Source organism: Cynocephalus volans, chromosome 5 (assembly GCF_027409185.1).
Source record: "Cynocephalus volans isolate mCynVol1 chromosome 5, mCynVol1.pri, whole genome shotgun sequence".
NCBI lineage: Eukaryota > Metazoa > Chordata > Mammalia > Dermoptera > Cynocephalidae > Cynocephalus > Cynocephalus volans.
In genome coordinates, this window is record NC_084464.1 from 81,164,332 (window position 1) to 81,182,611 (window position 18,280).

The 18,280-nt window shown below is 38.3% G+C and overlaps 1 protein-coding gene across 1 annotated transcript in view; it reads right to left on the bottom strand.

The window, feature by feature from the left end:
• The window catches only part of IMPG1 (interphotoreceptor matrix proteoglycan 1), a 126,913-nt gene that overhangs the window by 82,983 nt on the left and 25,650 nt on the right, over nt 1-18,280 (bottom strand). The window contains 6 exon segments of the mRNA XM_063098170.1: nt 343-492; nt 3,781-3,884; nt 7,279-7,343; nt 11,025-11,053; nt 11,321-11,487; nt 17,891-18,124. Coding sequence (XP_062954240.1) covers nt 343-492; nt 3,781-3,884; nt 7,279-7,343; nt 11,025-11,053; nt 11,321-11,487; nt 17,891-18,124 — 749 coding nt within the window.

An 18,280-nucleotide genomic window follows, 5' to 3' on the forward strand; every position in this document is an offset into this window, starting at 1 on the left:
TAGGGATAAGTATACACCCACAAAACCATCACCATCATGGTCATTTAGACAAATAGAATATCTACACAGAGGCTTTCAGTTAAATGAGATTTAAAAACCTGCTAATATTTGAAGAAAATCTAAATGTAAATTAACTAACCTTTAAGAATGGAAAATCCGGAATGAAAAACTTTTCTGGAGATCCATATGTCTTAACATTTTGGAATCCATTGCAGTTTTGTTTTCTTTTCAATGGTTAAAAATGAATACTGGGTCACAAGAAGTTGGAACTATTAGCCAAAAGTGTTTAGGTCCTGTTGGCTCCCAGATTGGGATGCAGTTGTGTGGGCTGAGTCTACTTACCTGAAGTTGAGACTTTCCTGCTAGCTCCTGGTAATATGGGGACTGGGAGTCCGTGAGCTCTGCCTTGAACCTCTGGTTTGCCAGAGAGATGCTGAGATCCACCTTCTGCTCCAGTGGGTGCTCGGACACAGTGAATTCTGTTTGTCTTTCCTGAGTTAAAAAAAAAAAAAAAGGATTTCTATTAGTATAAACCACAAACAAATGATTATATAACATAGTATATGAGTATATTGATATTATCTTAAGAAGGGAATTACGAAGTCTCAAGTGCTTTTAGAATAAAAAACCTATTAACTAGAAATGGCTTCTGAATTTCAGTGAGAGACAAAGAGCTGAAGCTCCAGTGAGTTAACTATTTAGAGTCCCTGAGAACACTCATTTTATGACTGTGGGATCTTTGCATACGTACACATAAACACACATCCACACTCACCTGAATATATATATATTCACATATATGTTGCTGGTGCATTACTAGGATTGTACCACCTTGCTGTGTGACTTTATAAATAGTCTTTATTGAGGACTGGATTAGATAAAATAACTTATGGAGGCTGAGAAATTACTTATAATTCTTTTTAGAGAACAGTCTAGACTGTTTTAATGAGAACATTTGTGCTTAAACTTCACACTGAAACTAGTTAGAAAGTACTATCAAGCCAAGAGAGGGCTGAAAATTTCTCTCAGAAGGAATGGCATATTTGGGCCACCTTTGGGAGCCTGTGGCTAAGAATAGAGGCATTGTTCAGGGGATCTGGATTTGGCCTTGGCCACAGAGGGCCGGTTGGTCTGGGAACAAGCAGGGACTTTCATTGCTCTGAATTCACATGGGCTCCCACGGCACAGAGAAAGCCTGGAGCTGGGTTTCAAATTTGGGATTTGCCAGACTTTCAGCCTTGGGTACCCAGATAATAGTGAGATCTGTACAGCTTTCTGAAAAAAGTAAAAAATATGTCTGTGGAAATTGAATGTCTTTCATTATGTATGTGGTCTCTTATAGTGAAATTAGAGTTAAAGCTAAAAGAAGAAAAAAACCGGTGGACATTGCCATGAAGGACAGAGCTCAGCTGGATGGTAGCAGGTGTATTTCCTCCTTATTCCTTGTTACCAGCTCCCCTCTTCGGTGGGCATGGACAACAGCGCCATCTCCAACTTTAGTAGGGCACGTGGGGGACGTGGATTCCCACTTAACAGACTACTGATGTTTGTTTAGGACATTTTCATCCACTCATTCATTAAAAAAAATACACATTGAGCATCTTCATGGGTGAAACACAGTTCTAGGACCTATGGGAAAGAAAGGTATGGCATAGGAGATTATTCTCTAGAAGCTCATCATTTCTCTAAGCAGATTTGAAGTTCACACGAAACATTTAAATAAATTCTTTAAATGTGTTAGTGAGAGGTGTCCTAATTTACCCTCAGTTTTTTATGTTTCTCACCCAGCACCTTTAGAAATGCCCTGTTACCTATGGGTTAAAACCCAAACTCTTTTTCCTGACGTTCAAGACTCTCCACAGTCTGATTCCAACTTTTCTGAACAATTTTAGTCTCCCTTCTCTGCCCTGACTACCAGACTGCTCTGTTCACTGTGTCAGACACCACATTGCTTGTGCAAGTTTCCTGAGTGGAGACTCTCCTCACTGCTCCCCAGCCCCACCTCCAGCAACAACAACAACCACCACAACACCACACACATTCTTACCAATATCCTGTGGTTCATTTAAAATAACATCTCCTCTAACCATGTAGGGTAGAAGATGTCTTTGCCTCCTCTGAACTCTGTAGCATTGATTAACATCTGAACTGCTCATTTGGTACTCATCAAAAACTCACTCGGAGTTTCCTTTTTATCTGCAAAACTTGTTGCCCCACATGTAATCCCCTTCAATCCAGCATGATTTTCACACTTCAATGAATCTCCAAAAGCAAAAAACATGAGGCCATTTGTGCACCAATCTCTCAGTGAATACGCATGACCAGGGGGTGGCATCCCCTGCAAACTGTCCCAATGTATCATTCTATCCCGGTCTATACACCTGACATATTAAATCATAGCACTGAGACTATTTTTTTTTTTTTTTACTTAAATGTATTATAAATTCCTTGAAAGCAGGGATTATGTTTTATTTATCTTATGATCTTCAGAGCATATCCCAGTGCCTGGCAAATCAGCAGATTTTAGTAAAATGTTTGCTGAATGAAAGAATAAGTGATAGATTCAGGTGGTAAAAAGGATCTTAAGAAGAGGATGTAATGACTGTGAAATGAAATATTCATGGGATATTTCATCAGAGGGAGATGAGACACAGGTGATGAGAGAAAAGGGAGAAGACAGACTATTCTTAGAAATTCTATAGGGAATATATATTAAATTAAAGTCATTATTTTTTTCCAACAGTACTTTTCACTATTGATAAAGCAGTATTTTTCAGAAAAACACAATATTTTCGTTCTTTGTTCATGGCAATAGTTCAACCAAACCTGCCATCCTCTGGCCTAAGGGCAGATGGAATGGCCAGCAAGCTCTAATCTCTGATTTCTCATGTAGATCTGGTGAGACTGAACTCTCTGCCTTCACCCTGCAGCTTTGACCTGTGCCTTGGAGGGAGGTTGAAGGGAGGGGGAAAGGGATAGAAGAGCAGCCTCATGGCCAGGCAGAGATGGCAGGTCTGGCTGCCGCGGCAGTGTAGGAAGAGAAGAACCAGGTTCTGTGTGCCACTCCCTGTAGTCCTGCCCCCTTCAGAGCCTGCTGCCCACCTGGTGCTGCCACAACTCCACCACTCATGAGTAATGAGGACAGTGTTTCTCTGCTTTGGCACTGAGGGTCTGGACTCAAAGCTTTTTGGGGAGGTTAAAGATTTTCCCCTTTTTTGATAGCTGACAGTAGGTTCTGTAGCAATCCTTTCATCCCACATACATTTTCACTTAGCGTGGTGGCCAGTGCTCCTCTTTGCCTTAGAACACTTCATTTTTCCCCAGTTTGACACAGGATTTTGATGCTTTTGCTGTCTACTTGGCCTATTCCTGCTGGACCTGACTGAGATCAAAACCTCTACTCTTGCTGTCAACATGGGGTTATACTTCAGTGGAGAAGAAGCCTCGTTGATTGACCGATTGGCTTATTGCAATGCTTGGTGAGCACCTACAATATATAAAGTTCTGGGGGGAAAAGGGCCTCCGGTCTTCAGAGCTTATAATTAAGTTGCTTCTTGTAATTCCTTCCGTCTTACCCTAGTTCTCAATCTATTTTTCCCCCCTCAATTCCTAGGAAAAAGTGAGAATAGTGACTAGAACAGTCACTGACTCTTAGTTAGAGTGATAAAAATGCAGCACTAATAATCTTAAATGGCCAGTCCATCCATTCTCTTTTCCCATTTTGGTAAAAGAACAAAAACAGGCCCATAAAGAGACAGATCGACTCTGAGAACTTCTTACTGTTGCAGGCATCTTGGTGTTGTAGAGGGTATTATTGAGAATTTCGTTGAGGAGTGTGTCATCAGGAGTGAGAGGGAAGGGCCCCAATGAGACACTGGCAACATCTGTGGAAATTAAAAAAATTATAGACACAAATATGAGACTGGAGGAGTTCAAATTAGAATAAGGTCAAAATTCCATATGCTTTATCAGTCACTCTGGAATGTACAGATGTTAGGTACATTCTGAATTCATTTTTTTTAAAGATCATATAAATAAGTTCTTGAAAAAAAATAGCTCATTTCTTGATCCCTGCTAAATCCCACTATTCCTCTGTAGGACCCAACTTTGGTGCTCTCCTACATGTGTCATAGTTAAACACTTTTGCCTAATGAGATTTGATTAACTTTTGTTTTTGTGACCATATAAGGATACACAGACAAACATTCACCTTGAATTTGTTCTTCTGAAAGTTTTCTTAGGATACTGCTTGTCTTTAAAATTTATATTGCTTTAGTAATCATTGAAGCTTTATGATTTTAATCATAAAATCTAAGAAATGAAAGACTATTAAGATGCTATCAATTCCATTTCTTTTAGAACAGACCACCATAAACCATTTCAGATATGTGGCAAATGTTTTGATACATTTAAAGATCTCCGTAGAAGGGAAGTCTGGGTTCTATTCAAGTAAATAAAAAAGCATCATTGTAATACAAATGCATTTTTATTTTATAACAAATTATTATTTTAAAAATGTTTGGGAAAAAATAATGTTGTGGTTAATTGGTTTATAGTTAACCAGAAATTTCTTTGTCTTTTAATCTTAATTAGGCAAAAACATAAAATGTATTAGTTTATTTTTGTGCCTTAGGAAACAGAATACACCGAAAAATGATTTTCTCTTTCCTTGCTGCCTGAAGTGAATGTGGTGCCTGGGAATCAGCAGTCACAAGTGGTCACTTGTCACTGTGAGGTTCTGTGAAGTAATCGTATTGGGTATGGAATTGTGGTTCCTAGTAGGGGTGTGTGTGGCTGGGTATCAGAATCATCTGGGGAAGGTGATTTTTTGGTTAATAAAATACACACCCTGTGGCATATCAGAATCTCAAAGGATGTGGTTCCTGGCATCTTCCACTTAGCCCTAGTTGAAAAATCTTGCTGTAAGCAATTGGGATGAGTGTGTCCTGCACCCTAGACTTCATCAGATTATTTCCAATTAAGTGTCTTCAATCTTTATCATTCTATGAATAATCTGTTAATACCACATTTTTTTGTTGTTACAATAACAAAGTTGCTAGCTAGCACAATAGAAGAAAAATTTTTGCTGTTGTCATTTGGGTATTTAGACTATTAAATCTAAGAACAATTTTTAGGTAGACTGGGTTTATCTTCTAGCGTATTGAGCCCCCTTTGGGGATTTCTCCTTCCTTCACACCTAAGGCACTGACTAACGTTTCCCTATCAAGACCTCATCTAAGGAAATTTTATTGTAACTGAAAAATTTAGTTATTTTATTTTAACCGAAAATATTCAGTGATGAAAAATGTCTGACACCACTTCATGTCCTTCTCTCCCAGGGAGTGTTGCAGTTACATTTTAAGGATTCAAGGTTCAGGTTAAAATAGGGGAATTTACAAACTTATGTATGCAAATTCCACTACATCTGCAAAAATTATTAATAACGATGATGGAGGGACAGGGGTGAAGAGTGAGAGTTGGGAGAAAAAATAGTTTTCTTTGGAGTAAAGTCTTCAAAGCAGCCCTGAATTCACACTATTAAGAAGATTTTCCATTCCTTTTCCGCATCAGAGCATCACTGATGCTAAGTCTCCAAGAAGCATGATGAGAACTGCTTTCATTGCAGTTAGAATCTGGCAGTTCTTTTTATAGCTGCAATTTGGAAATAATCTTAAGTGCAGAAGTATCTGTGCATGGACCTCAACCTTGGGTGTTCAGGGGCACTGGAGAAATAATTTTAAAACATTCATTGCTGGAACTCAAACATATGATGGTGAAATAGTATAATATACCATTTGTCTATCAGTCTCTCAAAGGTTTTACAAAGAAAAAAATAAAAAATAGCTTATAAGAAACAATTAGAGAGGTTTAGAGATATGAATTTGGGAGTTGTCACCGTATTTTTTTTAAGAAGTAATTAGTTTTAACTTACTCTTTAATTTAGCTTACTAAATTTAATTTTATTACAGAAGTCCCTATCAGCTAAAATATACAAATTTCAACTTTTAAACATAAAAGTACGAATTTCAATCCTCTCATTAATTTTGGTTATTTTCCAATATTAGAAATGAAGTTAGTATGAAGTATCTTTTTATATAGTTTTCTCCTATAAATAATACTTTTTTGAATAAGACTTGATATTAGGTGTCAAAGGCCAAATTTAAGCTATTTATAAGGGGAATTAAAAACTATTCAGCTCTTCTTTTTATTGTTCAAGAATGTGTTTTACCTTTCTTATAACTGAAATTGAATTAGGCTTGTTTCATTATTAGCTATAAGATACTAAAATACGGTCACAGCAGCTTTTTCTGAATGTCAGTAAATAAAGAAATAAAAAAACTCTATTTTCTCAATTTCTAGATTTTAAGTAATCAAAATTTGATTTCTTAAAACACTATTAATATAAGTACAATTTAAATCAATTGAAGAAAACATTGCTTAGAGGATTAATAGTTTTATTTTTTATATTTACAAGTAATCTTAAATTATATGGGAAAATGATGAGACTGCAATAGAAAAATACATGGAAGAAAAATTTCAAATATCTAATAAACATAGGAAAATTTATTTTCCCTTTTCTTTTAGAAAACATGAAAAAAACACAGTAATATTTAATATTGGCAAGTGTGCAATGAGAAAGATGTGTTTTTTTGACTAGTGGGTTATTTAAATTGTAACACAATTTCTGGAAAATAAATTTGGCAAAATCTGTTAAAAGCCTTAAAAACTCATAGACTTGGATTTAGTCATCTTCTTCGAGAAATCAGTGGTTTGAGAAAGATTTATGTTTAAATACATTTATTAAAGCATTATTTGTAATGGCATGTAACATTTAACAACAATGGAATGGTTAAGTTGATTAGATTTATGTGGAGGCAACAGAATGTTGGAAGTCATTAAAATGATTATTTTGAAGAAGTTTTAGTGGAACTACAACATGTTTTTCATGCCATGCTAAGTGAAAAAATGATGCAAGCTCTAATTAGTATGATCTCAGTAATACAGAAACATAATAGAAGAAAGATGGCAAGAAATATGCAAAAATGTTGATGGTGGTTGCCTCTAAATTGTAGGACAGTGGGTGATTTGTTTTTACCTTTATTCTTTTCTATTTTTTCCAAGTTTTATACAATAAATTTAAATTATTTTTTAAGGTGAGAAATACAAGTTACTTTTGAGGAAGCACATTATAAACTTTGTTAACTTCATATATATAATACGCTTTCATGATAATTTGAGTTAAGGTTCAGAAGCAGATGACATAAGATGTAGGCTCACCTGTTGAAAACACAGGGGTTTCACCAGCCTCTCCCAATGGCTCCTCTGTAGATATTTCATCTTTTCTATTAGCGTGATAGAAAACGAAGAAGAATCGGTGAAAAGGAACTTGACGACAATAGCAGACATACATTTAAATTTGCCTATACTGAACAGACCTAAAAATTAGAGTAAAATCATACTCTGAAATTGAATTTACCTATTTTCTTTATTACAGAAGTAATATTCAAATATAATCTCCTTAAACAAAATGTCAAATAACCACTAAAAATGGTTATGTTTGACTCTAGGCTTTTCTTAAGCATCTTGGCTTTGTGTGGTCCTGGGGAGCATTTCTGTAGTAAGCAAATCTGGTCTTTGGAGCTTGATGTTTTATAGTCCCATTGAGCTTACATTGTGTCCTTGATATCAAATATAATTGATGACATAACCTGTGACTAAAATATTCTTGTTAAAATCTCAGAGCCCTTAGCCTTCAAATCCAGAGTGTCATTAAGCTATCTACTGAAGTAACTCTTGTGGTGGTGGTAATGGAAGAGAGAGAGAATTCTCGTTAATGCAAGTGTATTAAGTCCATATTCTGGACACAGCCATTGTTTGCAATGGTAACCAGCCAGGGAGTTGGGGGCAGTTTCCTAGGGCCATGAAATGGCAGTGTAGGAGATATTCTAGGGGCAGATCCAATGTCATGGTGGTAGAGCTGTCTGCATATAATGTTGGCCTGTTCTAGAAGGTTTATTTAGAAAGGAGTACTGGTAGTGATATCTTTTGAAACTTACTGAAAGATTCATTATTATAAGCTATTAAGTACCAAAGAATTGTGTCTGTATTAGTATAATATATTAGCAGTTGACCAATACATTTAATCTAATTTTCTGGCTCATGATGATGGAAAGACCAAAGGGAAAGGCTAAATATTCGTTTGTTATAGAGTCATCTAGATTGGTCATAGCCAACAGTATCACCTGCATATTTCTGCCACACCAAATTCTACCAATGTGCTAGTAAGTGTAATAATCAATCGGCCTGGCACAGCCTCTAGCCAGTCAGAAGGGAAGTCAGTTTGAAACATGGATGACTGTACTGGTGCACACAGGCTAAATATAAACAGACTTTATAGTGAAGTTTGAAACCAGCAGTTCTTATTTTTTTTCTGGTATTATACTATGTTCTTAATAAATAGTTTTTATGGAGATCATATCTAAATAGATCCTCATTATATCAAACGTTACAGATTTATAACTTAGATTTTTGTTTTTACTTTGTAGATCTTTGTTTATAGCAATTTCTCCTTCCTTGAAGAGTAGTTATTAAAATGCTGGCTATTGCATTAGTTACAAGCCAATAGCCCACTTTGTGGGGGACTCTGCATCAGATGCTGTTTTCATATCCTTTACTATTAGGTGTGATTCTGCCACTAAACTGACAATCTATACCATCACTGAAGAGATATAATTTGGGAAGCTGGGCTACTGGGTTATTCCACTGGTTTTTCTTTCGAAGTCATTTGGAACTGGCAGATGTCTGGTGAGAAATTTTTTTCTTTTGTCTTCTTGGAAAGGTTTGAAGTGAACGAAAACTTTTTTTCCTTTTCTTGTTTTTTTTCTAACAACTTGGTAACTGTAGCTGATGTAAAACATTTGTTTTGTGCTCTTTCTTTCTCTCCAGCAATGCTGGCAGGCACAGGAGTGGATAGAATGATTCTATTTCTTTTTTTGGCTTGGGTTATTGTTTCTTGCAATTTTTAGTTTCTCTGTCAAGACTTGGTACATTCTGTTGAATTTTTTCTTATGGATGAACTTTGCTTTACTTTTCTTTTTGAAAATGGGGGAGTCAGTAAAGTATAATCCTATATGTAAATCAGAGTAGTCAATATTTCTTGATCTTGTGAGCAAATGTGATATGCTAATACTAAGATTTTCCTAAATCACATTATTTTTCTGGCAATAACTTAAAATTCATAAAAGAGTGGCTCGATAGACATACTATAATTGGTTAACAAAATATATGAGGGCTTTGCTCAGTGAGGAAATATGAAACAGTTCCTGCCCTTCAGGAGTTTACACTCTCACAGGGAAACAGGATTAAGCAAGGAAATATTAACTAAAAACATAAGTGTCAAATAGAGTACAAAGTTCAAAGCAGGGAGAGATTGCTGCAGGCTCAAATAGGCTGTTAAGACATCATGGGGAGGTGGGACTCCCCTGGAGCTTGAAAGAGAGTAGGATTTAGGTAGGTTGAGGGGACGAGGAGGCAGGTTCTTCCAGCCAAGAGGGAAAGCCCTGGGGTCAGAGTCTGGGATGAGGAGGGTGTGGCCTGCGCGCAGTGCTGAAGTGGCACGCTGGCAGCTTGGGATCACGGGCAGTGAGAGGCAAAGTTGAAAAGGTCAGGGGTAAAAGGTCTTCACAAATTAGTCTGGCCTCTGCTTCAGTGAAGGTTGTATCAGGAAACAGGTAACTCACTCACAGTGGGGTAATTAGGGCAAGGTTTAACAGAGAAATTATTTACTAAGCTGTGAGAAGAGTGCGAGAGCAACCATAAGGCAGAGTGCAGTAGCCCAGAGCGAGCAGCAGTGAGGTGCTAAATCCACTCTTCGACCAGCAGGGGTGACAGGATACCAGGAACCAGAGACAGAAAAGGCTCTGTGGAAAGAGCTGCCCGGCAGGAGCTGAGCTGACGATGAAGGTCAGTAGTGCTCAAAAGCAAAGCAGGGGAGTGTGTGTGTGAGATAAACTCACCGCCCTCATTCTCCTCTCCCCGCTGATCTCTTCCTCCCCACCGGCTGGCCCTAAGCAGAAGCGGGAGGGCGGCGATGCCGGGGAGGCAGCTCTTACTCCTCAGCCGCCTGCGCCCTGAGGCGGGCGGAGAATGTGGCCAGCCACGTTCAGACGGCGCGGGGAAGACGCGCCAGTCGGGGATCGGCTTTACTAATCTAGCAGCCGTTTTGCAAGTTAAGGTGGATACGAGGTTGGAGGCAGAGGCATGTGTTAGGGGGATCAGATGCGATATTTTTCACAGAATAAACTAGTAAAGTTCTGGACTACGTTGGTGGCAAAGGGAATAGAAACAAAGGAACAAATGTGAAAAGCATTATCAAGTATTGCCAGGATTGGCCAAATTTGTGTGTCTCCTTCTAGTATTATCTTCAGATTTAGATTTCTAAATGTTACAAAATGTATGTAATTTGTGAGTTTAGAGTTTGGCAACAACATCTCTCTTCTTTAATCATTTTATCTAATGCACTTTTTCTTCTCCCTTTTTTGTTTTTGCATTTTGATCTTCTGATCTGATATTCAGTTCTTGTTGAGGATATAACTCAATGCTTCAGTAGTTTAGTTTGAGAAATACTAACACCTTACAGAATACCAAATGAGAGTTCAAAATTCACATTGTTCTCTGGTTATGTTAAATATTTTCCTGATGTAATTATCAGTTTACTAAAAACTCTAAAAATCAAACTATAAGTGAAAATATACATTAGATACACATCGTGTTGTGATGAATTTATTTATTTATTTATGTCTGCAAACAATGCAAACATCTATCTCAATCCATAAGGTTTATCCATTTCTCTTTTTCATGCTTATTTATCTTCAGCACAATATATGCATAAATTGTCTGTCAGAATATCCGACACAGATCTTAGTGGCTCACATAAAATCATAAAGGTACAATAGCTTAGTCTCACTCCATTACATGATCTTTTGAAAATCAAGCGCACGCAGCACTCTATTTTGGGTACTTACCTCTCCAGGAAGCTTCTCTGTTTCATTCTCTGCAAAAAAAGATAAAAAGCAATTTTACCAGGAGATAATGTCAATTGAAAAGCTAAAGTCTATTTTCATTCCCTTCTCCCTTAAACTACACTTCAGCCTGCCTGTACATTATTATTTTGCAAGAGTAAAGTTCCTGTTGGCCTTATCCTATACCTCCAAGCATTTCTTCAGCTAATCCTTATGCTGCAGAAATTAATTCAAAAGGGGCAGAGGCCTGGGAACTATTCAGGCCCTCTTCCAAATAACCGTACAGTGTTTAGGCTCACCTGCCGAAGAAGATCCAGGTGCTCCTGGGAGCTGCTGAAGTTTTTCCCAATGTCAAAGAGGCAGAAGGTCTCCTGCTGGCAGCTGCTGACCCAGTCTTGGTATTCTCTTGTGTCAGGGATACGATCCAGAAAAATACGATATGCTTCCCACACTGCTTCCTGACACACTGCAATACAGAACCACTAGGGGTGAAAATGGCCACATCCAAAGAAGACTCCCTTCCCCTAAAGCACAATGTCATAACATGGAAAATTGTTTCATGGCCTATGTTGACACACTAATTTATAGCCTCCAGAAATTAATTCATTTAACAAATATATATTGAGCAACTACTATATGTTATGGAGGAAAAAAAAAAAAAAGGAAGATAGAGAGAGAGAGAGAGTGTGTGTGTGTGTGTGTGTAAGACTGTAATTTAAAATAGGGTGTTGTAGAAGACCTCACTATTTAAGTGACTTTTGAGCAGTTTGGGAAAAGCAAAAGACTCTAGGCTGGAGAGTACTAAGAGCACTGAAGAAACAGCGAGGACGTCACTGTGGCCAGGCAAGGTTGAGAGTAATAGAGGATGAAGACAGAAAGAAGCGGCAAGAGGAATACAGATTGAGTAGGGCCTTGTACACCAGCAGTCTCCAAACTGGGGTATAGGTACCTTGGCTGTCCTTGAAGACTTTCCAAGTGATGAGCAGGCATATGGACATTTAAAGGGAATCAATTTCCAGTTCTCCACTTTCCTGTGCATGCTTTCCTGAAATCGGTCTTCCTGAGGACACCTCTCCTTTTTCACTTCCCCTTTGGTCACAATCCTTTTCCCATTCATCCGCCCCTAATATTTTTGTGGCACAATGTCTCTAGGTTGCCACACAAAGGGACAATTTGAAGTAACAGTATTGAATTTGAGAAAGGAAGTGAACTTAGTTGAGGAATAGCACACATTTTGGCAACTCAGGTCATTTCTGATTCTTCACTCAACAAATTACAGGAGTCTTAGTGGAATCGATAGCTGATAGATCATTAAAAATAATGATGGCGGATCGGGATGTGATTGTTTGCATACAATGCCAAAGGAATTTAAAGAATAAGGACATTACTATAGTGAAACTTCGTATGTTCCCATCTACTTATTTATGTAAACAAGTTTTCTCAGCACTTAAATGAAACTAAGTAAAAGACTAGGGATAAAATTCATGCTAAATCCTGTCTTGTTTTAGCAATGCACAATATAAATAATAACTAATAGTATATGAACTCATAGAAAGGTAAAACCAAAGCAACCCCATTGATCCAGAGGTAGAAGCTGTGGAAGCTTAAGCTACAAACACATCATTTGCACTGGTTCCTTCCAAAGCCTGGTTTCTAATTTTGCATTTCCAATTTTGTACTTATAAACTTAATACCCACAAGACTTGTATCTCACCCTACATCCATCTGCCAATAAAAACTTAAAGATTTGTCAAATTTATAATATGCATTTGTTTTAACCAATTATATATTAGAATTATAAACACAACTGAATCCAGATGAAATTTCTTTTTACATATAAAGCCTGTAGTCACAGGAGATAAAAAATGTAATTTCAATTTATACACATATTTTTCTTACTGAGAAGTATTTTAGAGCAATCGATAACAGATTTTCGAGCATAAACATAGAGTGCTTTAAAATAAGACTCTGAAGGGGAAGGTGGAATGGAAATGTGGGAATATGAAGAAAAAGGAGCCATGTGACATTTCTTCCTGTTAAGAGTTTGTTCATGTCGTTAAGAGAATTTGATGGTAAGTATTGAATGGCTATGGTAGATTCCAGTGCATATATAAGAATGATCCAATTCTTGTTTTATTTTAAATATCAATATTTACAACTCACTGAAAGTTACATCCTACCTAATTATTTAAACTTATGATGAAAAACTTTAGATGTCAACTGAAAAGCATGCAGAAGGGTACATAGCTCAAAAATTACCATAGGGGTTTTAGTGAGCAAAAAATGTTACAAGTCTTCTGTTGTAAGCCATTGTAATATGTAGTTTTTTACCTCTGGAGGGATGGGAAGCAATTGGAGACTTTGGGGCAGAGGCTGACATCATCTGACTTTCTACAGAAACACTTCGGCTACCCTGCTGAGAAAAGGGTTGTGGGGAGGAGCAAGGTGAGACAAGATCGTCTGGAGACTCTTACTCCCGAAGCTTTATCCTCCTGCTTCCCACTTACTCATTCTGTGTCTAGATTTCTCTTAGCTTTCTGTTTTAAGAGGCAAAGAGAATTCCAGATCAAAAGAAGCTCGGGTCATTTACCAGCAGCAACCTGACCAGAACCTTCCGGGTAATTAATCTTTTAATTAGTAACCTCAGAAGACAGAAGAAGATGTAGTCCCCACCACCTCAAATGTGCCACCTAGTTTCCCACATGTGGGGAAATAACAGGCGACAACACACGTGGGAAGCAATGGAATAACCTGCTCTAGAGACCTTTTTCTTTGAATGCAACCCTCTCCTGCCATGCAAGGATTGTAATGCCTTTCCCAACTCTGGCCATCGTGCAGTCCCTGGACTGTCCTCTCTAGTCAAGAGTCTATATATCATGCAAAAGGAAATAACACTTGGTGTTTTCAGATTTGTCCAAACCCTAAGTGTTGTGTGTCCAGTCTGAGCAAACCAGCTGCCCTTACTATCCTTCTCGTTTACACACTCCACACTTTCTTTGAGGATGTTATTTTGTCCTTCCATCTTTCCCCAAGGTACCTGCTTGCTTGGTTCAAAACCCGTTTAAGTGCCAGAGATACAACACATAAAATAAACTAGCACTGCCCATGAGGGCTTGGTGTTGGTCGCTTTCATGGACGCTATCTGTGTGTGAGACATCTGGGAAGATGTAATGTGATAATCCCTTCTGTTGATCAGTTAGGCACAACCTTGAGCATGTTGCTTTTGCTCTCAGATTAAGTCTTCCTTTTATTTCAGTCCAAGTTAAAGTGTGAATTAATTTTGTGCACAGTTGAGCCCAAATTCTAATTTGCACGCATCATAAGAGATGTAGATAGATGTACATGGAAGTTCATTTTCCTGAGTGTTTTGTAGCCTGAAGATGCATCAACAGTTATGCAGGGATTTCTGCCAGCAGTGCCCTGTCATACCATTGGGGAGACTGAGGCTGAACCGTCGAGTAAGAGGCACTGGATTTTGGTGCTTGCATCTTTCTAGTTCTGTTCCTTTCCCTGTGGACCTTTCTCCCACCCCAGGATGCAGAACTTTCCAGCCCCCATCCAAACCTACTTTTCATCAAGGGCCTGAGAGAACTTTCTCCTTGAGGCACAATGTCTGAAGCTGCCTGAAGAATTGTAGTTTATAGGGATTGTAGTTAATAGGGGTCATAATGTTAAGGAGGAAACCAGGACAAATAGATTTTATTCAGACTCTTTCTGAGGGGTGTGTTTTCTTTTTTTTTGGTGGTTCCTCTGATGTCATTTTCTGGCCTCCTGGAAGCTTGCCACAAACCAGGAGGCACAGAATCTTTCCGTGATTGGGACCACCAGCCCAGACCCACTGGGTGAATCCCCCATGTATAGAAGGAGCATTGAAAAAGCCCTTGGAAGTTGAAGCGTCAAAGGACCTTAGAGCTGGGAGGGATCTGAAAACTTCTCAAAGTAGGACTTTTCTAACCCCTTGATTTGATTTACCTGTTCTGGACCATCCTCCTCTGAACCTACTGGGAGGGATTGACACAGGGATTCTGGAGAAATCCAGTGCCTTGCCTCCCTGGTCTTCCCACAGTTGCTGGCCAATGTCTGAAATCTGACCACAGAGGCTCGGCCTCTCTGCTGAAGGTTAAACCCTAGGCTGTCTGATGATGTAGGAAGAACCCAAAGGAGCACAGGCCCTGGAGGCCAGCACGGCTGTCTGTAGTTGGAATTCCAGACCTGCAGACAGTTACGACTGGGAAGTACTATGTTAGACCAATGGTATGTGCAAATGCCCAGCATGCGGTTGGGTATACCTGAGACGGAGAGATAACATGCTGGAATGGGAGTCAGGATGCTGGGTTCTACCTGTGCTGCCAGCTGTGGCCCTAGCATGTCACCTGACCTCATCAGATCTCAGTTTTCTTATCTGTACAATGGGAGTGCCGGCTAGATGTTTTCTAGATCAGTGCTCCTAGAATTTTAAAGTACAAATGAATTACCTGGGGAATCTTGTTAAAATGCAGATTCTGGCAGTAGTAGGGGTGGGATCTGAGATTTTGTATTTCTACCAAGTTCCCTGCTGGTGGTGATGCTGCTGGTCTGCGGACAACCCTTGGAGTAGCAAGAACTAGGACCCTGTTCACCTTTAACCTTTGCTAAGTCACATGTCACTGTGAAAGAGAGATTTAGCTTTTGATATTGGGCTTGGGAGCAAGAGAGAGACACGGGGTGGGCTGAGATGAGATCTGAGGAGAGGAGTTTATAAAGCAGGGAATTTGGCTGGGGAGGAGCACAGAATTCAGCCTGGAGACTATGAGAAACAAATTTTCCTCTTTTGCATTTGTGCTTTGGGATGAGCATGTTTGTGATTCTGCCACAAGGCTCAGAACATTTCCACTTGTGTTGCTTTAAAAGCCGGGAAAAGCAATAGCACAGTGTTCCACCTGATTTAGGAATATGGGAGCTTTCTCCCTTGGGTTTGAAAGATGTCAACAGATAATTTTGTGAAAACAGTGACGCAAACGGTAAATGGGTTACCCTGTCAAGGAAATGCTGCTTTGTAGCTGGGTCTTATTTCTTATTTCTTTGTGAACCAGTTTGTTAGACATAAGGAACCCATACTGATCAATAGTAAAATTTCATATCACCCAGGGGCAGCCATAAAGATAACAGACTGTTATTGGCGTAGGGAGAAAAACGGTAGTTTGTTTCATCCAGGGAAACAAGAATGAAAGAGGCAAAACTAATCAAGAATAAAGAGCTAAGAACAAAAATTCAGAGTTAAAAATTTGGTTGCAGTAATAAATAGTTTATTCTACAATACCTGTGGTGAATTCTATTTGTGAATGTTGTAAAGAATTGGAATATAGTTAGGAATAGTTGAGTTCGTGTTCAATGTGTTGCAAACACTGTATGTTTGTATTTCACACTGTGAACAAACAATACTCCCTTTACCAGTGTGATTATCTGATCAATGAGTAGGGACACTCAAAATGAGTAATTTACACATGTCACTGTCTTTTCTTTGCACTCCCAATGGGCTCTTTGCCTTTTGTATCCATCAATGAGCATTTACTGAGAGTCTGCTCTGTGCAGATGCTGTGCTAGAACCTCGGAATATTAGTATAGTACCCTTGTTTTTCTATTATTAAAGTCTCCTTCTGGCAATGACTTAGTACTTTTCATTTTTCGGTGGGTATGGCTTCTGTCAGAAAGTATTATCTTTTTACTTCCACATAAAATAAGACATATGAGGAACGCAGGCTTGATATTTTGGAGACTTAGGTGATTATGCCTTCAAAACCCAATAAGAGCTCTTCAGATTAACTTAACTCATGCACATCTTACAGCAGCAGCCATCCAAGAACTCTGCTGGATGTTAACATCATGAAATGGATTCTCAGTTGTCATAATGTGTAATACACCAATTGAGCAGCTTGCTGCCATCAATAGGCATTAAAAAGAGCAGGGTGGCTCTGTTTTCTGGAATGGAAGCAAACATCTAGTGTGATCCAGGTGGAAATCAGCAACCCCCCTCAACTTTCACATGTAAGATGAATTGAATTTATGTTTCAGATAGAAAAGGTACTTTGTATTATTTGGAGCTATTTGGGGAGTTTAAGCAGCTACCAAGATTTTTTTTTTTTCAAAGAAGCAGCCATGGAAAATTTTTCATCTGTGGTAAGTAAATGTAAAGGACAGCCACTAATGGCTGTGGTATGATTTAACTTCTTAATTATTTCCAAGAATGCTGTAAGAATCCTGTTATGCTGTCTTGGGGTAAAAACTTCACTGTAACTCTGCTAGAAACCACAGTAACTGTGCTGTAAATTCTGTTAACACCCTTACATTATATCTTGGTAATCACTCTTAATTTGTGTCTCCTCTGTACTCCAATGAACCTCTTGTTTTCCAGACTTCAGAAGTCTTTGCTGGCTCAACAATAAAGAGCTTAAATTTATCAAGAAGGGAGAGAGGATCTGGACTGTAATGTTGCTTTTGAAAAATAAAATCTTAAATCATAAATCAACTTGCTTAAATTCCTGACATTGCAATCATTTTGTGCTTCTTACTCATAAGAACAACATTAAAATTCAATATTGGGTTTTGGCAAAAATAAAACAATTAGGTAAACTCTGGATGCCGAGGCTTTCTGGTGACTTGTCAAATGTCCTATTGGGTCTGTGTTGTGCAGGACATTATTTTAAACCATAAGAGCAGACCATGTTTTGAATGTTTTCATTCATTATTATCACATGAGTGGGCTGATTTTTATAACTCTTGTGGCTAAATGAGAGACACTGGAGTTTTGGGGCTGGAGAGAGCCTATGGATAAATGCAAGGGAAGGGATGAAAAGGGTAAAGGGCTGAATGGAGTTCATATCTTTCCTTACCTCGCAATCTGTAATAAGCTTGAAGACTGGCCAAAATCTGTTTCATGGATTCCTGAGGACAGATTTTAACCCCAGTTGGGAAAAATGCCGATCTTTTTGTTCGATGCTTTACCAAATCAAATATTCGTCTCATGGTTGATGCTTTGTACATTTTTGCAGTACTTTCAGTTGTTTTGATTCTTGAGGCATTGTCTATGTCTTTAGTTTCAGAATGATGTATTTTAATGGAGATATCTATAAAAAAAAGATTGACATCCTGGTGAATATATACATTTATGTGATATATGTGACATATATAGATTAACAAATAAAATAGATGAAAAATGATAGCCCTTTAGTTTATGAAATTTCTATCTTGGTGCAACTGCCAAACGTAATATTCCAAATGAC